Raw genomic sequence first — 22,591 nt, forward strand, 5'->3', positions numbered from 1 at the left:
GTATCTAAAAAGACCTCTTTGAATGGCTGGCCACCGAGGAGGGATTCTATAAAGGAAAGAGAGAGTTGCTATCTTGCTTGGTTACATTTGAAACCTTGCTGTCATTGAGCTGTGGTGATTGACCCACATGTTACTTGGTCTGGAGTCATGATACGCACATTGCAGCTGACTCCCCATGCTAACAACATCCTTCTTGAAATTATAGTGGAGTTGTAGCTATAGTTAAGATTGAGTTTTGCTTGTTGTTCAAAGGTTAATTATTCTAAGTGCTTTAAAATCCACATGCTTACTTGGATTGCCTTGAAAGCTGCAAGTCCTCTTGGGGGACTTGGGGTGGGATAGTGGTCTACATTTGGGGTGGTTTGAGCATCCATGGGGCCATCTTAATTGGGGCCTCCACCATATTACGGTAGGAAATAAACAGGAATTCTTGCCTTAAACACAACATAATGGTAATAGAAAAAGTTTTACATGTGTTTGGCTGCTTTAGAAACATCACTGTCTGGATTTGTGGGCACAAAGTCGCGAATGACATCTGAAAGTTCAGTTTCCTGAAGCACATGGGGTTCAATGTGTGTCAAGACTAGATAATTTTATTTTTAAACACCTCACCGCCGAGGCTCCCTTTCTGCAGGGGGTCCTGAACAGGTGCCCAGTTTGTCCGTGCCTTAGACATCCCTGAGCAGCCATGCACTGTGAGTTCTGGCCTACCCTGGTCAGGGAGGGGAAAGGGGTTTGCAGGGGGCTCAGGCCAGGAGGAAGTTGTCAGAGTGGGGGATGTGGGAGGTTGGTGGTAGGGAGAAATGTGGGGAGGGGGTGCCTGTCATCCCAACATTCAACTCCCATTTGAAGTTGCATCCCCAGCCTATTCCCTCTCCTCTATTCCAGGCAGGACAGTGGGGGGTGTAGGAGGAGATGCCTCCCATTCACAGCACCATCTCTCATGGTAACAGCTAGAGGCCAGAGCGAGTTGTGTCCCACAAAAAGGGAGGGGGCAGGAAAGGGATGGGCCAGTAGCAAAACCCCAGCACTGGGGAGGGCCAGGAACCCCATGGAGATATAGTGATGTGCTTTTCAGCTGTATAGCTCAAAGCACTCTACAAAGGAAGTCAGCATCATTATCCCTGTTTAACAGAAGGGGAAACTGAGGAAGAGATCGGGGACATGTCCAAGGTCACCCAGCAAGCCATTGACAGAGCTGGGAAAAGATTAATAGATTCCAAGGCCAGAAAGACCATTGTCATCGTCTGGTCTGACCTCCTGTATAACACAGGCCAGAGACCTGCCCCAGAGCAATTCCTAGAGCAGAGCTTTTAGAAAAACATCCAGTCTTGATTTAAAAACTGTCAGTGGTGGAGAATGCACCACTGCCCTTGGTAAAGCTGTTCCAATGGCTAATTGTTACACTTACAAATGTATGCCTTATTTCCAATCTAAATTTGTCTAGCTTCAACTTCTAGCCTTTGGATTGAGTTAGACTGTGTTCCCGGCCAGATAGAACCCAGGTCTCCTGAGTCCCAGGCCAGTGCCTTAGCCATTAGGTGGTAATGCCTCTTATTTACACTACTTTGAAATGACTTGGGTACAACAAACTGTGGCCTTTTCCATTGGGTCTGACTGCGTAGCTATATACTCTTAACTGCCAAACGCTCCCAGAGTGGGAATCTATACGGGAAGAACCAAAGTTGCAACAGAAATGGGGCATGAAATGGTAGCTTTGTGTAATTAATAACACTATTACAGAAACTGTCCTTCTGATTTAGATGGGGTTAACCTGAGCGCTACTTCTCTAGCAGGTGTGTTTGGCTCGGCTAGAGTACAGTATGTTGCTGATTACACACTGCGCATCGTGTTCCTCAATGAGGAGCCTTCCATTGTGATGACCTATGACACCGTTCAGAGTTTGCATGCTGTCTGGGCCCTTCGTAGAGTAAAACCAGAGGTAAGAAATAATTGCTGACTTAAAGATGGAGGTTTGTGTGTGTGTGAAAATGCATAATACCTGCAGTCCGGTCCGTATAATGGATAGTGTTAAACTGATAAAAACAATGGAGCTTCTGAGGAGCAATTCCTCTTTCAATTCTCTCTCCATTCCAGAATTAAGGATGCCGGGTTTCCCGAACGCTTGTTGATGTTTAAATGCCTTAAGCAATGGTGGCTGTTTCTGGGGTGTCTGGGTGGGCATAGATATACCTGCCACATAAATGATGGGTGAGAAACGACATTTGTCATCATGCCCCTTTGGCTGTCATCCTGGCAATCTGGTGACTGAAGATCTGCCAAACCTTTCAGCTTTCAAACAGCTGTTGTTTAAAACAAAGGCAACAAACAACTGGCTGCCATTAAGAGCCAGGTGGAAAACTTGTGGGAAAGAGACAAACAGATGAAGGGAGTCAGGGAGTGCTGACCCCCTTGCCTGCCTTCCTTCATCCCCACCTGCTTCTCTCTAGGCCACGGGTAGGGGTCCCAGGAGTTTACCCCATGGCCCTTGTGCTCCTTCCACTGTGGGTCTAGTGGCCCTGTTGCACCTTTCCTGCTTTATTTTCTTCATTTTTTTTTTAAAAGCCAATAAAGGGAGAATCTACCTAGCCTTGCTGCTTACTGTCTTCCTCTCCCTGCTCCATGCAGGAGTCCTAGGGGAGAGGCAGACGCCCTCCCCACCATTCTGTGGGGCTACTGCGTGAGAGCTACCTCACTTAGGGCTTGACTGAAAGGACTGTGTCCCTGGAGAATGATCATATCTTCAGAATCTGCTGCAGCGTTACTGACTAGACTAAAGGGTTGAGAAGTCTAGCAGCAAATGCGTCTGAGCGTGTGACATCTAACTTGAGTTGCGCTGGCTAAGTAAACAGCTGGTCAGTGACCCCAGGGCACTCAGGCTGCTATGACCCACTCATGTTCCTTATGACGTACAGCTTCTTTTGTCTCTTCCAGGAGCAAAACACAGTCCTAAAGTTCTCTGAGCAGGTGGGGACGCCGCAACACGTGGCCACCAGCAGCTCTTTGACCGCCCACCTCAGGAGTCTCTCGAAAGGAGACTCACCCATGGCTTCCCCTTTCCAGAATTATTCCTCTCTTCACAGCCAGAGTAGGTCGTTGTCGTCGCCCAGCGTGCACTCCCGCTCCCCTTCCATATCCAACATGGCGGCTCTTAGGTGGGTGCTAATGGGATTATGTGTTAACTAGTAGTGTAAAAGATGAGCACATCTGATGCAGGGTGAGCAATAGACTCAATACAACATCTAAAACAGTACCGATCTATCTCACTCACTTGGCCTCCGTTATCAGTGTCCAAGTGCCTCTCAGTCTTCCATGTATTGTTTCTCTCAGTGTCCCTGTGAGATAGGGCGATGCTATTATCTCCATGTTATAGCTGGGGCAGAGAGAGACCAAGTGACTTGTCCCAGGTCAGAAAGAGAATCTGTGGTGTAGCTGGGAGCAGAATGCCGGTCTCCTGAGTCCCAGTGCTACTGGGCTATCCACCCTCTCACCTGCGCTGCCTCGGAGCGGGTATTGAAATTCATATGCATGGCAGGACTGAGGCGTGGGAGACAGTCTTCTTGACTCCTGAACACTCCTTTTCCTGTTGATTTTTCCAGCTGATCATTGCAATGGTGCCTGATTAACTCAGTGAGAAAGCTGGCCACATCGCCGTGCTGTAGACAGGCCAAAGTGGCAGCGTGGCAGCTCTTCCAGTCAAAGTTCAGGTGTCCACTGCTTTCTCCCTATGTTCTGCTGATTGTCAAGTCTTATTTTATAGTTCTTGACATGTTTTTATCTTTACCATTGGGATAAAATTGTCCCAAATTGTCAGCCATTGCAAATAAAGGTTCTGGCTTCAGGGGATAATTAAATGGCTGACTTTACTTTATGGAACAAGCTGAAAGGATTTGAAGTGTGAATTGACAATACTGAACCACGTAAGAAACATAAATGTATCTATGTTGGGTGTTTCTGGCATCGGTATGCGTTGTACCTTGCCGCCTTCAGTATGTTGCATAAGCCTCTGGTATTTGTGCTGTCACATGCTGGAATATCTCCACTTAACAGGGAGGGTTTCACAAAGGATTAAAAACAAATGTCAAAATTAGGGTAGTTAGAATTTTATTCTCTGAGTAGTGTCTCCCTCAGCCAGATTACTGGTGATATTTGCCTATAAATATGGTATATTTTTGCTGCTCTTGCCTTTGAAAGGGCGACCAGAGAGCAGCCCACCCCATTTAAAAAAACAAGCGAAAAACCTCCTCTTGGTGTTGGAGTGCTGGCCAGCCCTACACACTCAGTCTGTGCTCTTTGCGTCAAGCTGGGTTCTTTCCATTATGTGCATCATCACCAGTAATAAGTGTTCTGCAGACCAAATTTGGTCCTTCCTTGCAGCCCCTTTGCCTTCAGCAGGCTACACATGTGTCACTGAATGGAGTTGAGTAAACAACTCTGGGTTGCAAACTGGAATCAAATCTCCGTTGTGTAGGCTCCACAGGATTTTCAGGAGTAAAAAGCAGCGAAGCCATATTTTTTTGTCACTAAGTCAGCAGATCTGACACATGTAGATAGCTGACTATGAAGGTGCCATTTAAACATAGTTGCTTTTTTAGAGTAGAACTGTACTGTAAAGGTGTAGACCCCATCTACAATCACAGCCTTCTCCTTGAGATCCTGCTGTTGCAGCACAGCTTGGCACCTTTGCTGAAGTTAGTCCAAGGGTATGGAATTTGCTCTCCCAATATCACTGGTTCATTTCTCTCTCGTTTTTTGTGTGTAACTGCCTCAACTTTTTTCATATGTTTTTATCTTGCCCGTCAGTGGTTCTCATCTCTAACTTCCCTGCAGTCTCTTTTCTAACCCTCTTCACGTGGTTGATCTCCTTCCCTTCCCCTCAGTCAGCTGTGTTCATTTTGAGTTTATGCTGACTTCTTAAAACTAGTTGTATTGTGTTTAAATATCTCGCACAGCGCCCTGTGGGCCTTGGTAGGGATCCTGAAGTATTTTAGAAACACAGAGTGATGCACCTTAGGTCATTCCGTCCTCTCCATGCCCACCAATGGCCTTCAGCAGCCATTCTGCCGCATTTTTCTGGAGCAAAAGCTCAACATCCTCTGTGCGCTTTACTGTCTTGTTACCCACTTTCTTACGTCTCCCTCAGGAAGCCCCAGAGAGCTTGATTTCCTTCAAGAATCATCCACTTGCACTTTAGATAAGTCCCGCGCATGGATGTCGGGCCCTCCACTTGCAGCACAGCTCAAGATAGAGCTTTTAGCATAAACACAGAACCGCATTTATAGTCGGTAATATTCATACTCGGCAGGCTGAGGATAGGTTTTCACTAACCAGATTGTGCATTACGGAGATTTTTTTTTTTTTTTTTTAATTTTCCCCCTCCTTTTGAAGCCTCTGCCAGAAGTATTTAGCGAAGTATTTGGAGGGTTGGTGTGTTCCTTTGAGCAAATGGGCTGGTATTGAATTAGCAACTGTGAGAAAAAATTCCGTGCTAGTGTGCAAGCTCCCTGGCTTCCCTTGTGGAAAAGTGTTCTGCTCCCCACACCTGAGCATGCCCGACTTTATGATCTGTTTTCAGTCATGGCCCTTGTCTGTCTTTGCAGCCGTTCTCACTCTCCTGCCTTAGGGGTGCAATCTTTCTCCGGAGTGCAGAGATTCAATTTCTCCAGTAACACCCAGTCGCCACGGAGGCACAGTGCGAGCCATTCTCCAAACAGTGCTTCCAGTGACTCCTTCCTTGCTCCAGAAACTGAGCCAATTGTTCCAGAGCTGTGCATAGACCATCTGTGGACAGAGACCATCATGACCATGAGGTTTGGAAGCTTATATTTGGGTTAAGTAGACCTGCATTTCCACTGACAAAGACTAAAGTGAAATTGTCCTCAGTACAAACTTTTTGCAAGCCGTTGCCTCTTACAGCAGGTGTGTGTACTACTGAGTACACCATAATGTTTCATAACGAAGGATCGTTTCGTATTGTTGGGTAACCTTTTCAAAAGTGTCTAAGTCCCTCTGTCAAAAACTACTTCAGAGACTAAGACTCAGTGACAGTCAGGCTCCCAAGCCACGTCTACACTACAATTAAAACCTCAGGGCGTGCGTGTGTCAGCAGACTCCGGCTCCCGGGACCCAGGCTCAGGGGCTGTTTAATTGTGCTGTAGACATTTGGGCTCGGGCAATGTCTACCCCGCGGGTAAACAGCCCCTTAGCCCAAGCCCTGCAAGCCAGAGCCAGAGTCAGCTGACATGGGCCGGCCACAGATGTGCAATTGCAAGTATAGACCTACCCCAAGTGCCCAGCTCACTTTTGAAAATGGGACTGGGCACTTTTCAATATGTTAACCTCTGTATCCTGTGGCCTTCTGAACTGGATTATTGTCCCACTGGATCTAATGAGCTGAGCAGGGTTGTGTCTGATTGCTGCTTTGATGTGAGACCTTCAAGTAGCAGTGTGCTGCAGAAGTGGTGTGGGTGGTTCAGTAGGTATCCCTCTTCGCAGGAGGGTCAGTATTTGAACCAGTGCGTTGGCATGGGTTATGGGGCACTCTGTTTTTGGAGATGCTGTCTGTTTGATGAGCTATCAAACTGTATCTTTACCATCTGGAGACATTAAAGGTCCCATGGCTCTTTTAAACAAGTTATCATATTAACCCCAATGTCTTAGCCAAACTCTGATTTGGGTGATTACATTCTGCCTATCTAAATTCTTCTTCCTGTTGGAAGGGGATGAAATATTCTTCACTTTTCTCCCAAGCTGTAGTCTGCTGTTAAATAGCCGCTGCATTCCCTCCCAACTATGAGTAAATTCGTATGTGCATGGGAGTGGCACCATAGATCTTGAGTATATGGTAACAGGGGTAGTAGATCGTCAGTTTCTACAGATAGCGTCTGCTAGGATTCCAACTCTGGAGTCTTGCTCCATCTGATGTGGTAGGTGGAACATCTTGACCTTAGTTTTGTGGTTCTTAAGGGTAATGGTAGTTGTATAATGCAAATGCTCATGGATGGGTCATCAGCCAAAGGGATTGAACCTGGAACCTAAAAGCATGAGCCTCTACTGTCTTTCAGCTCAGAGTCAGGTCTGTCAGCACAAAAGCTGTAGCTGGGTCATTGATCGTTATCTGATCCAGCCACTAGTCTGGGGACAGAGATCCAAGCTGCGTAAATGTGAGTTACATGCTCCCCCGGCTGGGAAGCTCATCCCAAGTGCTTGAGATGTGCTGCAGCTGAAATCTCTCTACGCGCCACCACTGGTAACAGGACACCCTGGCTGGGTTATCAGCAGTAGAACAAGAGCTCTGGATCTGAAGGCATGACTGTCTCCTGCGTGGGGAAATAGAGACCTGGTTTCAAATCCCTGCTGCTCGCAACCCATCCGAGAGAGTTATGTTCCAATTGGGTCGAGTGCGAGCTAGTCCTTCCTATTGGCAGTCATGCCTCAGTGATAAAATGATGTCATTTTGTTAGTATCTGACCATAATTGTTGTCTCTTGGCACGTTCTTATTATTTTCCTGTCTCTGGTGTTTACAGCGCCTCTCAGTATCGTCTGTGAATGTAATTAGCATGCTCTTTTTCTCCTAGAGCATTAGTGAAGATGCTAAATAAAGAAAGTAGCTAAAGTCACAGCAGCATCACGAGCGGCTTTGAGTGCTGCTGCGGTTGCACTTGGCAGAATACCGAGTGAGCTGCCCGAAGTGGAGATATTACCAATGGTGGTATCATTGCAGCCAATGCCAAGCCATGGGCTGAAGCTTTCTGCCTGAGGGGATCCTGTGGTTCTAGAGCAGAGGTGGGCAAGCTACGGCCCGCGGGACCCTCCTGCCCGGCCCCGGAGCGCCTGGCCCGGGAGGCTAGCCTCCCCCCTCCACACACAGCCTCAGCTCACTGTGAGCTCCTGGGCAGCACAGCTGCAGAGCCCGGCCTGACCTGGTGCTCTGTGCTGCACAGCTGCCTGTCCTGGTGCAGCCACGCCACCAGCCACCGGCGCTCCAGGCAGCACGGTGAGGGGGCGGGGGGGTTAGATAGAGGGCAGGGGAGTTCGGGGTTGTGGTTGGGGGTGTGGATAGGGGTCAGGGCGGTCAGATGACTGGGAACAGAGGGGTTGAATGGGAGCAGGGGTCCTGGGGGGGGGCAGTCAGGAATGAGAGGACGGGTTGGATGGGGCGGCAGGGGGCAGTTAGGGGACAGAGAGCGGAGTGTGTGTGTGGATGGGCAGGGGTCCCTGAGGGGGCGTCAGGGGACGAGAAGCAGGGGGGGGTTGGATAGGGTGTGGAAGCTGTGCCCCGCCCGGCTGTTTGGGGAGGCACAGCCTCCCCTAACCATCCCTCCATACAATTTCGGAAACCCGATGTGGCCCTCGGGCCAAAAAGTTTGCCTGTCCCTGTTCTAGAGGGTTGGATCACAGCTCGTGCAAGAGAGGCAGTGCAGGACCAGTTCCTGCTTGAGCAAAATCAGCGTATGGATCTTATTGCCTTTGCCATCAGCACCAGTTCGGAGGGATGACATTCATCGACAGTTTGTGGTGGGGCACATGTGCCCAGCTGGTGGCTGGGAGCTTATTCCAGCCCGCATGAGAAGTGATCAGTGCTAGGATCACCAGGGACTCAGCTGGGCATGTGTAAGGATACCGTAGCAGCAGCGCTTACATTGTAATAGGTGAAAACTTTACCCGAAAGCAACGCTGACCAGGCAACTTTCCTCCCTTTGAAACCAGCACTATCCTTCATTATGATCATCTCCTAAAGTCCTTTAGCCAGCTTGACACCAAATGCCAACGCTACTGTTGAGGTCACTATACAAATTCTAATGCTATTAAGTGATTGAAATTGGTGCTGTTCACTTCAAAGAGGACTTCATGCAGATACTGCAGGCTTTTGGGGGGGGGGACAGCTGCCTTTGAGAAAATATGACCCAAAGGTCGAAACCTAAGTAGAGCAGTAACATTTGGAATCAAACAGTAAAGTAAGGATAAAACAAATCTGACACTAGGGTTGGCCTGTAAAGCCTGAGCCCTGAGTGCCTAAAACTAGGGAGCATGCAGGTTGGGATCTAGGAATGCTCATTTCTAGAATAGTGACACACATTGGGGTGGGCAAACTCTGGCTGTCCAGTCCACTGTTCGGCTGATGTCCAGCCATGTGTTGCAGCTTGCTGTGCCTAATATTCTCTTCAGTAACACTCTTCCACTGACCCTAGAGCAGTGAGCCAAAGCACTATGCTGATCACTGCCTCTTGTTTCAATATTGACAGAGAGAAGAATTCCCAAGCCTCAAAAGTGTTTATTACAACTGACCTTTGTGGACAAAAGTTCTTGTGCTTTTTAGTGGAATCCCAGCTCCAGTTGCGGTAAGCATGTGTGGGTTTTTCTGGGTACCTGTGAATTGCTGAATAAATAAACTAGCTAGATATGGGATAGTGAAATCTGTTATATTAATGCGATGTATGTGTCTCTCTGTCCCATGAATGTTTGCAACTATAGCCTATACAAGATTGCGCATTTAAAGAAAACTAAGATTAAAAAAGAATTCATTGTACTGCCAATGGTATGCTTGTTTTTCCTACCCTAGACCCTTGGAAGTGTTCTCGGTAATTGAACAAAGATTTTTACTTTGAATGATGTTAATTAGCAGCAGAAAAACCAGCATTCCTCATATTAGAGATTCTGTAGAAACAGTGTTATCTTGTGTTGAAAAGGAGGGAATGATACCACTGTGAAAATTAGTTCCCATACATCACTGGTTTACTATCCTCTCCCTCTGTCATAACGCCACATAGGAGAGAGTCTCTGGTATATAACGTTTTTGGTTGAATCTTTTTTTTTTTTCCCCCTCCCAAATATTTAGCTGTGTAAAGTTTCAAGAGAGTAACGATAAGTCACAGTTGATCTTTGGTTCTGTTACCAATATACAGGCAAAGGACGCAGCCCCTGTAGAGGTAAGTGTGTATGTTAAATATAGAACCTTGGTGTACTTTCAGTTTCTAAATATAGTGTTTACTCAAATATGAGATGTTTTAACGCACTGTTTGGTATTTATAGAGCATTGACACATTGCTGGTTCTGGAAGGCAATGGAAACTTAGTGCTGTATACTGGAGTGGTTCGGGTACGTACCGTCACGTAGTCAAGTTAAAATTATTAGTACCCCAAGGTAAACACGTTTGAAATTTCCTATGTCACAACAGGGCTATTGTAACTTCTGTTACCAGTGTCATGTCAAGTGTGTTTGATATGTAGTAAGCTGCTACAACAGTTACTGCTTTAGGCCATTTTAGGAGACTTCTGACATCAACTTCCTGGGGAGGTGGGCAGGTCCTCGGATCAAACCTAATCAAAAGCAGGAGCTGCTGTCTGATTTGCCTTTTGCAGTGCTGGAAATGTTGCTCTTGAGTTATTGACACCACAGAACAGTTTGAAAAGCATTAGGTTTGGAGATAATGTTGCTTGATGTGTGGTTTTCATGTCCAGCTTTTGAGTTATTAAGAACAAAGAGAATCCTAAAAATATGAGAAATAAGCAGAAGTTCTCCAAAGCTAAAAGTTTTCAGTCTCTCATGAGGTGTCAATGGGTTTTAAATATCAAAACTTGTTACTTTGCAAAAGACTATTGTTACGTTGTACTTTCTTATTTGCACTTTTATAGTTAAAATAGGGTTAGCTATTTTTAAGTTAAGAAAGACATAATGTGCTTTTTGCTTTATCTTTGGAAACTGCGTAAACCAGATTTTTCTAGATATTTTTATACCGTTTAAAAGTAGACTTTTTAAATTGAAACTGTCCTAACTTTAAGTTGACTTAAATGTGCAGCAATGATGCAAGCATGTGGAAATGTATAGAAGTAGGACTGGAAAATACTGTAACGTGTCAAAGCTTGGGGAAAAAGGAGCTAAAATGGGACAACTTTAGACTTGCCTGTTGATGTTTGTTTGAATTTCACCATATACCCAATTTTCTTAACCTTTTTCTTTGAAGTATTAATAACTGCTGCTGCTTCTGCCATTGACCTATGTGTGTTAGAGGAGTCTGCATGTTAAAACTCACCATTTCTTTTCATAAAAAGGTAGGGAAGGTTTTTATTCCTGGCCTGCCAGCACCGTCACTGACAATGTCGAACCAAATGCCTCGGCCGAGCACCCCTCTGGATAGCCTGAATACTCCTTCCAAGCCTTTGAATAAGCACCTAGGGCCCTTAGAGGAGGTGAGAGAAGCAAACTGTTTTATTGAAAGAGTTTGTTATAGGCTTTCAAAAGCCATGATGTCGCTGAGTGCCGGAGTCTTTTTTCTGCTGGACTAGGCCCCATTACACGTTTTTGGGTATAGCTCCATTCCCTGCATCTCCCCGCCCCCTCCAACGAAACAAGCCATACCCATAACAGTGCAGTTCTGCTGGCATACCTGCGTCTGCGTTAGGGCCTCTGCCACCTTAGCTCTGTCGGTCAGGGATCAGATCTCTCCACACCCCTGACCGACAGAGCTAGGCAAAGGAAGGAACTCTGTAGTCCAGACAGGGCCACAGGCTGGGTGTGAAGTGGGCTGTGAGTGCTGCTGGGGAGTGAATGGGGATGTCGTGAGAACAGGGAGATTGAGCCTGTGATTGTGCTTCTCCCACTCAGTCCCCCCAGCTTAAACTCCACTTACTCCCCCAGCCCCTCGCCACAATTCCTATAGCTGCAACCCACTGAAGCCCCCTGCCGAATCACCCGCCCCCTGAGAGCATGGGGAGGAAATGGGTTTTATGCTTGTGGGGGAAGAGAGAAGAGCCACTGGGCTGAACCCCTCGTGGTGTGTCAGAGAAGATCTCTGTTCTGAGGAGCCTCTGACAGCTTGTCTCAGAGGGACTCCTTGCTGCTCATATTCTCCCATCCATCTCCTGCAGCTCAATCCCCACTTTCATCCTTTGCCCTTGACACCTAACTCTGCTAGCCCTCACTCTTCAGTGTGCTCGGCTCACTCGTGGTCCCTTACTCCTCTGCCACATTCAGCTTGTCACTGCTGATGCGTGTCCGTGTAAATCGATCAAAATGGAGATGCGTGTTGTGTGGTAGTGTAGGAGACGAGGGCACGACTCTCTTTCAGTAGCTGACAATGTCATTTAAAACTCATGTCTCTCTCAAAACCTAGTGTAATGCAGTCTGCAGTGATTCAGAAGCATGAGCACCCATTCGTAGGAAGCAGGGCACAAACCCCAAATTGGCTGTGAGTTCTGTTCCTAGATTTCACCAGACAGTTAATAAGCATAGACTACTCAGGCACTATAATAGCCTTAACATGGAGTCAGACACGGTCCCCTTGGGTACTTCGATCTGGCTCGCCACCCAAGTGAGCCTACCTGTGTGTTAGATGGTCCCTTATGCCAAGGATCACAGCATTCAGGTTACTCTCAATCCCAAAGGACCAGTCACCAACCCCAGGTCAATTGCACTGTAGATCTCACACTGAAGTCAATGCTTATAGCCAATCCTATAGTAAACTATGTACAGATTTATTAAATAGGAAAAGGACTTTAGAGATTTACAGGGTAAAGATAGATACACAAATTAAAATCTTAAGCTTCAAAAGGTAATAGAGGCCTCTATAATCCACAACAAATATCTTTTGCTCTCTTTAACATCCCACAATAGTCCATCTAGTGTCAATGGATTTTCCCTGTTGGGAAGTGTATAACACCTTCTTTTGAAGATCAGCCTTTCACACTAATCAATGTCTCTCTTCTGCCTGGATATTTACAGAGTCAGAGAGGCTCACTTAAATATTACCTTACAATATGGGATACAGATGTTATAAGTGAGATTAATGCTGGGAGCAACTCACAAGCATTCAATAGAATCTGAACACGACACACATTCTTATAATTCTAATATCTGTTTTAAACAATTCTAACAGACAGGTGAGCCAGATGGATTCCAGCTATGTGTTAGTCAGTGTTCAAGTGAGACAGGCATGAGCTGGCGCTTGGTCTGCTAGTGTCACACCTAGTCATTAGTGTCTTACTGGAAACCCTAAAATTGAAGGATGAGGATTGGTTTCAGAATATGCAGAGCCCAGACTTATTAACTCACCCACCCACAATTTCAGCTTTTAACTATTGTTTTATCACTTTGCAGGGAGTGCTATTGTCTCCAGTTCCAGAGTTGAGGGATTCTTCCAAACTTCATGACTCCTCTTACATTGATGATTGTACTTTCCAACAACTTGGAACTTTCATTCACTCCGTGCGAGACCCTGTTCACAACAGAGTAACTCTGGTAGGTGTTTTCCTGTGGATTGTTTCTGAAACAGGGCGAACCAAGTATAATGAGCCCTGGTTTCTCCCACGTAGTAAGCTCTCCAAAGAGCTTCTGACTCGCAGATGTTGCACTTCCGCATGCTCAGTGCACATCCATACCCTATAGAATGCCCTTTTCAGGAAAATTGCCTCTTATCACTTACAGGAATTTGAGTACCCAGAAGCCCAACAGTTCTCTCCCACAGACTTTGAAAGTCTCAAGCTTAGTAAAAAGCTCTGTGTTATGGATAAGTTTTTAATGTACAAAGCTTCCTGTATAGATGGACTATGATCTTGGTTTTATCTGAAGATGCCCCTCACAATTTGACTTCAATTTTATTTATTTTTTTTATCAGGAACTCAGCAGTAGCTCGATGGTTAGGATTACTATTCCTGAAATTGCCACCTCAGAGCTAGGTAAGGAACAGAATCCAACCCATAAAGCATAACTGCACACTTCATTATACAGCTGTGAAGTTTGATCTTTGAGCCCTGACGATGCGGCACCTAATGCTGTAAGTTCATGTGATCAGCTGCAGACTTGCTGACCTATATCTAGCTATGCTCTGCAGGTTCACTGATTCAGAACCAGTAGTATTCGCTGGTAAATTGGGGATAAACTGGCCTAAAAGAAGTGTGTGCACTGTTATTTAAGGAGTAAAAGCATGAGAAATTTGATCTGTTAACACAGCTTTAGGAGTGGGCAAAAAGGGAAGTGGCAAAAAAAATTTTTAGAATTACATTTCCAGTGTCCTAAAACTGAACAGTGGCTGATTGCTTTGCAGTTTGAAGCAAGTTTTCCTTTGGTTTGAGATTATGCATGGGACTTTTCAGGCCAATAGATGGGGGGAGCTGAACTGTGTGTGGGTTTTTTTTTTGACCGAGTTATCAGAGGGCCAAAAGTAGGGCTTGAAATGGGTTTACAACAGTAATTGTGGAGTCATGGACATGGCTCCATTCTACAAGCGTGGATGTGACAAAATAGTATAAACATTTTCTTTTCCCCCCAAAACAGTGAAAAGATGTTTACAAGGAATTAAGTCTATCCTGCCCAAAGAAATTGCCGTACAAATGCTTGTCAAGTGGTATAATGCTTACAATGCTCCTGGAGGACCAAGTTATCACTCTGAGTGGAGTTTATTTGTAACTTGCCTCATGAATATGATGGGTTACAATACTGACAGATTGGCATGGACGCGTAATGTAAGTAAACGCACAACTTTGTAGTTTGTTTTCTAGGCTTATATTAGTATTAGTTAATTGTTTGCATACTTAATCATTTCACAAAGTTCAAGATGTTTATCCAAATACATTCAGTTCAGCAGCAGGCATGCCTTAATCTATTTTAAACAAGGCATCTCTGAATTATAAAATGAACTTTTCCAAATGTACCTTTTTTTAAAAACAGATACACATTCTTACTGTATTTTGTGTCTGTGACTTTTATTGTGTGCTCATCATGCTGGTACCTAGGCCACATATAAACAATAGCCTATGAGGATAATAGGCTCCCTTTCACCACTGATGCTGCTGCTTTCAAAGTGTGACGGTTCTCCTTTGCGAGTAGCTAATATTCATGCTGTTTTGATAGAATACACAGGTGACACTTCATAGTTCCGTTCTCCAAGTGGATGCCTACACCTTTAAAAACAGGATTTGTGGTGCAGATTCTTGTAATACTTGGGAGCATTCCGCTAGCTTTCCGTGTCAGTGGACCTTCCTGCCAGAACATTCATTTGCTAGTATGTTTACGGAAAGCAAACTCCAGGGGCACACACCACAGCCATGCATTCGCCCAGCACTAATATCAGCATTTCTCTTTCCTTCCAAAACACTAAAAATTAGCCAGTCAGAATATGAAATTCGCAAACCAAATGCACTTGTGACTTCTGTACATAGATAATTGGCCTCCCTTCTTTGTTGTACGTGATTTTATGGGAAAGTAAAGGATGTAATTTTTAATGCTATGCCAAGAAACAATACTTAACTTTGGTGCAGACATTACGTTTCACCTTTAGTTCTTGTTGGTGATTCATGTATGTAATTTCAGGGGTTTTACAATAGTTAATTTTTCCCTTTTATTTCTTGCAGCTTGATTTGGAAGGATCCCTTTCCCCTGTCATTGCTCCCAAGAAGGCTAGACCTTCTGAGACAGGATCAGACGAAGTAAGAGATGGAGTCAGCATTTACTAAAAATAAAAGCAGGTTACCAATTGAATAAAAGATCATACCTTTAAAATGCAGGCAGATCAGAGGAAGCAAACTCTGGCTACTTTCAACTGGGGTTTGCATGGGATTGTAAGTTTTTGGAGGAAGCACTGTCATCAGCTGTCTGTGCAGTGTCTAGCACAGTGTGTCCCTGACTAGGGTGAATCATCTCAGACGTACCAACATATAAGTAGTAGTTCATATTTGATTCACACTTCATTCCAGCAGCAAGCCCAAATATTGCTCCCAAGCACATGTGAAATCTTCCCAAGATGCACTGTTCCTTTACTAATAGTCTATCCCATCCCTGTCTGCTCAGTACATTTTAACAAGCCAGCAGTATAAAATTCCCCAGCTCATAAACTGCACGTATTGTTGTGGATTTTGGTAAAGAGTTCAGGCTGAAGCAGCTAGTTTCTGCCGAAACAGAAACAAAAGTTCTTTACAGCCTAACGCCTCAGCTGCTTTATTATTATTTAATCGTCAGCCAAAGGTGTCCTGGGCACCTTCCAGCACAGAAGGAAAACATGCCAAGAAGTGTACAAACTAAGGCCTCAATCCTGTAACATGTTCTGTGCCGTTGGATAAAGTCCTAACTATTTCAGTGAGGGTCCATGTGGGTACAATGTTCTGCCTGCATAGTACAAACTGCAGGATCAGGGACCTAACTGAGTGACCTTTGACACCATGAGTAATGTAATAAGGCAGCTGAGGGGGTAGGCACTGAAGGATGATGCCATATCAGTAAGATAAGCAGTTGGTAAAGGCTTGTGCAGAGTGTGTTGGAGCAAAGACGCTGTATTTTATTTTTTATTTTATTGGCAGAAGGCATAATTGGCAAGTTTCTCATAGGTCTACTGGAGAAGTGGACCTTCAAGAGGAGTTTAAAATAGAAGGGAGTAGTTTTGTGGACCAGCTCAGGAAGCATGGTCCATATCTAGGGACAGTGCGGAAGAAAGTGGGACAAATGAGACATCAAGGCTGGCACTGTTGTTGGGCAGGATGGTGGATGGGAGACAGGGGGAATCTGATTACTCTAGATCTGTTAATTAAAATAACCAAGTGTTGGAATAGGGAAGAGAGAGAATCCAAACGCTGACATCTGGATTTTTCTGATTATTGTCTTTGGACAGACTTTTCAGGGTGGATAGTGGCGCCTTGCATGCTATTCTACCTTTTGCAGCATTACGTCATGATGTACTGTATGGCGCAGAGAATGTAGCAGCGAGTGGATTTTCTATAGTAGAGCCTGAGAACTGTTAGTAGCTTTTGTAATTAATCGCAGAAATGACTGAGAGCTGGGTGGTCCGTAGGTCCCAGCTCACTGGGAGAATTGCCAGCCTCTTCAACAATTCGGAATTACGTGTGCGTCTCTCTGCCAAGTAGCTTGGCGTGTTCATGATGGTCGTTCATGTTTGCTATAGATCATGTCACTTTGAACAGTTCTGTTGTAAATTGATGTATTTTACATGAGTCCCTCTCCACCCCTGCCAATATCCAGTGAAATCAATCACAGTTCAGGACTCTTGGAGAGAGAGGATATATTTAGGGACCTATACATCATTCTCTCTTTGTTTGTCTAAGGACTGGGAGTATCTGCTCAATTCGGACTACCATAGAAACCTTGAATCTCACCCTCTGGCCAGAGCCTTGCGGTTGGATCCATTGGAAACCTCATTTCCAAAAGATGACTTTTCACCCAGCCTCAGCTTGGATTCCTCAACTCTTCTCTTCACCCACATTCCTGCTATTTTCTTTGTGCTTCATCTGATCTATGAGGAGCTTAAATTGAACAGCCTGATGGGAGAAGGCATTCGTTCACTTGTTGTACTGCTCGTTCAGCTGGCAAGGTACTTCCAGTAATAAGTCACAGAAATTAACTCAAGCTGTCATATACTGCACAGTATGACATGCATACCTTATTTTTGAGAGTGAATTTGGGAATAAGCTTTAAAGTGGAGCATAAATTCATAGATTCCAAGGCCAGAAGGGACCACTGCGATCATCTAGTCTGACCTCCTCATAACACAGGCCAGAGAACTGCCCCAGAGCAATTCCTAGAGCAGAGCTTTTAGGAAAAACATCCAATCTTGAGGTAAAACTTTTCAGTGATGCAGAGTCTACCACGACCCTTGATAAATTGTGCCAATTACTCTCACCATTAAAAGTTGGTGCCTTACTTCCGTTGTGAATTTGTCTAGCTTGAACTTCCAGCCATTGGAGGGTGTTATATCTTTGTCTGCTAAATTGAAGAGCCCATTATTAAATATTTGTTCCCCTTGTAGGTACTTACGGACTGTGATCAAGTCAGCCCTAAACCTTCTCCTTACTAAGCAAACTTCACAAATTTCAGCAAGCAGAGAAAGTGTGTTCGTGTCCAAGAACTTCCTGGGTCAAAAAAAGTTTAGCTGTAGTGAATGCCTCTTAGAGCTAGCATTCAGATACACCCCATTAGTCCCATTTTACAGAATGGGGGAAACTGAGGAAGCGTTCTTAAATGACTTGTCCAAAGCCCCAGAAGGGGGTCCATCTCACAACGAGGATGGAACTCAGGGGTTCTTGGATTCAAGTTCTCTGTTTAAACCATTCTTCTCTCTAGATTAATGATTGTCAAATGTCGTTGGTCTGCAACCCAAAAAATAGTCCAAGCTCATCCCACAACCCAACAAATCCCACAGGGGAAAAACTGTCTGAATTTTGTACAGAGAGCCAAGCCCAGTGTGTTTGGCCTTAACAACTAATTGCCAGTAATACTTAGCATAAGCTGCAGGGACAGAGGAGTTAGGCCACTGAGATTAGTATTGGTGGTGAAGATTGTGGGGAAGAGCAGCCCATGGCCACAGAATCTCATTCAGAAAAGCCTAAAATCCTAAGTTGGTGTGTGGGGAAGGGGAGATGTGTGTCAGGGGAATGGTTAGATAGGAAAGGAAAGAGAGCACATTGCTCCTCATGCCCAGTCTACTCATCCCAGACACGTTCAACAAGAAAACACCCAACAGTCGAAGTTCATAAATCGGAGGCACAAGCAATGTTTTTCATCTTCTAGCTGCCTTTTCTCATCTCTTTCACTTTAGGGACTTAAAATTAGAAGCATATATAGATTATTACTACAGAGAGTATCCTGCACTTGTAAAGACCTCCAGGCAGACATGCATAATTGATCAAGGTGAGTTTCAGGGTGATTACTGAGGAGTCACGTGTAAATGAGAGAAGTGTCTCTGTAAACTGTACAATTACTTCTGGTAACCGTTCTTACCACAACTGAAAGTGACATTACTCATATAATGCAAAACCAGAGCATTTCAGTTTTCCAGTGCTTGTCAAGTGCCTTGCAGTTGTATTTTGTTCTGATTTGTTAGAGGGACTGGAGACAGATATGAGGTAAATATCAGTCCAAATATTCTGATTTTTTTTTTTTTACCCTTGTGTGCTCACTACTGATGTTTGTTGTGTTGGTGCCTTCACAGCCCCATTTTGTCAGTATTTCTGCCTGCCTCAGCGTGGTAGTGAGTTGAAATTACAACCAGTTGATGACTGACAATTTCAGGCCAGTGGCCAATGGACCATATCACCAGAGCTCTGCCACAGTGGACACTGGCTGGCACCCTTGTGGTCTAGCAGAGGGCTCAAAGACTTGGGACTGAATTACCTTCTCTTCCCTATAAATTGTCCTTTCAGGCGTGGGCTGCGCAGGAACCCGTCCTGCTGCCACGTTTTGCGGTGACATGCCTATGATCTGTCGGGCAGGCAATCCACTTTTCACAAGAACTACGTTTTGTGGGTGTTTTTTTATTAAATCTGGAAATTTAAAAAAAGGGTAAATGAGGGCCTAGATTTTTGCATTTCTGGTTGTCCACCCTTCCACCCACAGGAATGCAAATGAAATGCAGGAGGCAGTTATGCAAAAGATGCTGCTGCCTCTGGTCAATTCAAAGGCCTCCAATAACACCAGTCAAGAAGAGGCTTTTGAAACTTCTACCAGGTGTTTGCAAACAGGAAAGGCAAAAGAAATCAAACTAGGTTGTTCTCTCTTACCAAAGCAGGTTAATATAAGCTGCTTGCGTTACAGGGCTTTTTAAGCAGTGCAGTTTGAGAATCAGTCAGATTTCTTGGGATCCTTGGATCGATAGATAATATTATTTGTTGAAAGGCTCATTGTCGTCTCATACTTGAAATGTTAAGGTTCTTTTGCAGACCTCCATCTGTCTGGAGGTTATAGACATTGAATTGTTTGGGGAAATGTTCAACGTACGACACCTGCTTACTTAAAAAATAATAGCAATGTACTGTAGGGTTTGATCTGTACTTTGGGGATAGTGGAGCAATCTTGGTGTCTTTGTTTTCCATGTGCTCAGTACAATTACTGTTAATCTGATTAAGCCCAAACAGGTTTCATGCACCATCCCTCGTTTTTTTCTGCTGAGCCTCCCAGTATCTTTCAGTGGCTGAGTTCCTGTTTGAAGGGAGAAGGAGCCCTGCCTTATCCTTACTTACCAGGAATCTGTGAAAGGAGCAAACTAGTCGTGCTGGTATGTACTGTAGGAAGAAAGCGCATGTAGTGACCACAGATTTTATACCGGCATATCACCAGTAAGGTGCTGATGCTGCAAATGCTTGCCTCCAAGTGCTTAGATGTATGCATGTGTGAATAGTTCCACTGACTAATGGGGCTACTCAGGTGTGGAAAGCTAAGCACGTACACAAATGTTTTGAGAACTGGGATCCAAATCCGTAACCAAGAATACAATTTAATCCCAAAAGTTAGGTTACTAGAACATAGAAGTGTTAAAAACAATGCAGTTAGCAAATGGGAAAAATCCCCAGTTTCTCCTCCTTGCTTATCTTTATTTGGTCTGCTTTATGTTTCTTGTATTTTTAAGTGCAAAGCTTCTGCGAAGTGAGACTGGAGAGATCTGAGCTGCAGGAGGTGGAAGAGAGGGGTTTGAGTAGGAGAACTGATGAGTGCAGTGTAGGTGGGGTGCTTCCTGGCTTACCTGCTTTTGTCCTTGCTTTTTACTGTTTGTGCTGGTGGGCTAAACAGACGAGCAGTGTAACTCAAAGTTAACAGAGTTCGACTTGTGAGGGAATTTCCCAGCTTTTTAGCAAATACATATTAACATTTATAGTTACTTGCATGGCTAGTTCTCAGTGCTATCCTTTGTGCCCTCCTGATGAGCCTCGACCCTCTCCCTTGGGGGAAAATCTGTGTGGGGCCTAGGGCCATTGTGGTGTATAGGTTGGTGAACAGAGATGCAGGACTTCAGCTGGTTATGGACAAGTGTAGGGAATAGGGGCTCTGCTCTGGCAACCTGCCTGTGGTTAATTGGAAAGAAGCCGTGCTCTCACCAACCTGGTTAGCTTGTCCCTTGCATCACTGTATGCACCCCAGTGTCTCTCCAGAGCCCAGCTCCGTGTTCCCTTCTGCCTAGCCTGGCTCCCTGCCACGCCAGGAACATGTGCAAAACCTTGTGGATGAGTCAGGCATACAGCTGCTCGGAAACTTGCGATGAAAACAAATTCAAATATTCTTTTCAGATGAAATTTTGCCTCCTGTGAGTCAGCTAGGCTGGCAGTGTCTGAAAGTGGAAGTGGCTGCTAGATCAGGGCAGTTGCACTGGCTAACCGTGGTGAAACTCAGTGAGGTTCGTGTGAACTGAGAAATAGCTTTGTTTCTGTAGAGCATTTACAAAGTGGCCTGTGACTGAAATGCTATCGGGGGTGTGTTTGTCTGAGAGAGAAGTTTGGTGTTTGTGGAAAATGTGATTTAGCTAGAGGAACCCAATGAAATGTGGGAAATGCAAGGTGGGAGCATTTTAAATAAGTATTTCTTTGAAAAGTTTGTACAGAAAATTTAGTTTGTAAGAGTTATTATGCCAAATTTGGAGACTAATGTTAATCATTGAAATTTGCACTTAGAGGACTAAAAACTTCTTGTTTTACATTTTAATGTACTCTCAATGGAGGAGTCACTACTGATGTCTTCACAATGAGCTTAGAGCCTGTTTAAGTCATCACTTACAATATATTTCTTTCTGCTGGCTTAAATGGATAGTTATTGGTCATTTAATTAGCCATTTATATAGTAATGTAAAATTTCTTTCTCTTATGCAGAGTGTTGCACTGTACATACTTGGCGATGAGAGTGCTGTTTCAAACGAAGCATCACATTATTTGTTTAGGATAACTTCAGGTAAGTGGACTGTAATAGGCATTCTGGTGATACGAGAATATGCTTGTAAACACTAGTTCACATTGTTCCTGCATTCAACTGGCAAAAAGATATCATCTTTTTCCATTTTAGGGCAACGAAAACAGCAAACAGAACAAGATGATAATCGGTAAATTTAATGTTGATACATTATGAATTTGCACTCAGATACTGCTATGTTTCTGATTCACTTGGGGTCTGCTTTCCCATTGTTTTGTAGATATAGTTTCAGACACAGCACATCTGTTTCCAACCTAGCTGAAAAGCTGGTTATCTGGATGACTAGTGTGGGTAAGGAAAGCTTTTACTATTTTGCACACTTACGATAGCCTTATGTAATGGTCTTATGTTTGAGCAGTCACTTTGGCTGGGCTTAGAAATATTAATTTTTTTAAAACCCTTGTAAGTTTTTGCTTTCTAATTTTAAGGTTTCACCTTAAGAGATTTGGAGTCTCTCCCCTTTGGGGTTGCGCTTCCTATCAGAGATGCTGTATATCACTGCCGAGAGCAGCCTGCCTCTGATTGGCCAGAAGCTGTCTGTCTCTTGATTGGGCGTCAAGATCTTTCCAAACAGGCATGTGAAGGGAACCTGGCAAAGGGTAAATCTGTGAGTATCAACATAAAAGTGGGATTTCAGAAAGGCAGATATCAATATCATATTGAATGCTCAGTTGGGAGTGCTTAAATGCTTAAAAAGTTGAGCTAGGATCTCTTGACTTCATAGCTGCCAAAACAGCTCATTATGTGTGGGAGATATGGTATGTAGGACTCCAGATCGGTGAGCCAGAGCGGCATATGTTTTACAAACATTCAAGGTTTTTAACAGAAAAAACACATCTGGTGCCAGAAGAGTGAGTCTGTTTAAATATGCAGACTAAATTGAATTGTTAGAGTGTAAAACAGATGGGTTTTAATCCT

General features: G+C 44.5%; 1 protein-coding gene across 4 annotated transcripts in view; it reads left to right on the top strand.

Moving 5' to 3' along the window:
* Positions 1 to 22,591, top strand: part of ANAPC1 (anaphase promoting complex subunit 1) — a 73,729-nt gene that overhangs the window by 19,499 nt on the left and 31,639 nt on the right. Inside the window, exons 8-25 of one of the 4 annotated variants that reach the window (XM_048842265.2) lie at positions 1,764 to 1,942; positions 2,935 to 3,155; positions 5,601 to 5,810; positions 9,247 to 9,342; positions 9,840 to 9,930; positions 10,034 to 10,099; positions 11,053 to 11,190; positions 13,097 to 13,237; positions 13,614 to 13,674; positions 14,273 to 14,460; positions 15,349 to 15,423; positions 17,050 to 17,315; positions 18,540 to 18,631; positions 19,846 to 19,994; positions 21,577 to 21,655; positions 21,767 to 21,803; positions 21,894 to 21,964; positions 22,102 to 22,280. In XM_048842265.2, the coding sequence (XP_048698222.1) occupies positions 1,764 to 1,942; positions 2,935 to 3,155; positions 5,601 to 5,810; positions 9,247 to 9,342; positions 9,840 to 9,930; positions 10,034 to 10,099; positions 11,053 to 11,190; positions 13,097 to 13,237; positions 13,614 to 13,674; positions 14,273 to 14,460; positions 15,349 to 15,423; positions 17,050 to 17,315; positions 18,540 to 18,631; positions 19,846 to 19,994; positions 21,577 to 21,655; positions 21,767 to 21,803; positions 21,894 to 21,964; positions 22,102 to 22,280 (2,339 nt within the window). Of the gene's footprint in view, positions 1 to 1,763; positions 1,943 to 2,934; positions 3,156 to 5,600; positions 5,811 to 9,246; positions 9,343 to 9,839; positions 9,931 to 10,033; positions 10,100 to 11,052; positions 11,191 to 13,096; positions 13,238 to 13,613; positions 13,675 to 14,272; positions 14,461 to 15,348; positions 15,424 to 17,049; positions 17,316 to 18,539; positions 18,632 to 19,845; positions 19,995 to 21,576; positions 21,656 to 21,766; positions 21,804 to 21,893; positions 21,965 to 22,101; positions 22,281 to 22,591 lie in introns of those variants that run through there. The other 3 variants (XM_048842266.2, XM_048842267.2, XM_048842268.2) reach the window with 3 other exon arrangements.

Source organism: Caretta caretta, chromosome 3 (assembly GCF_965140235.1).
Source record: "Caretta caretta isolate rCarCar2 chromosome 3, rCarCar1.hap1, whole genome shotgun sequence".
Classification (NCBI taxonomy): domain Eukaryota; kingdom Metazoa; phylum Chordata; order Testudines; family Cheloniidae; genus Caretta; species Caretta caretta.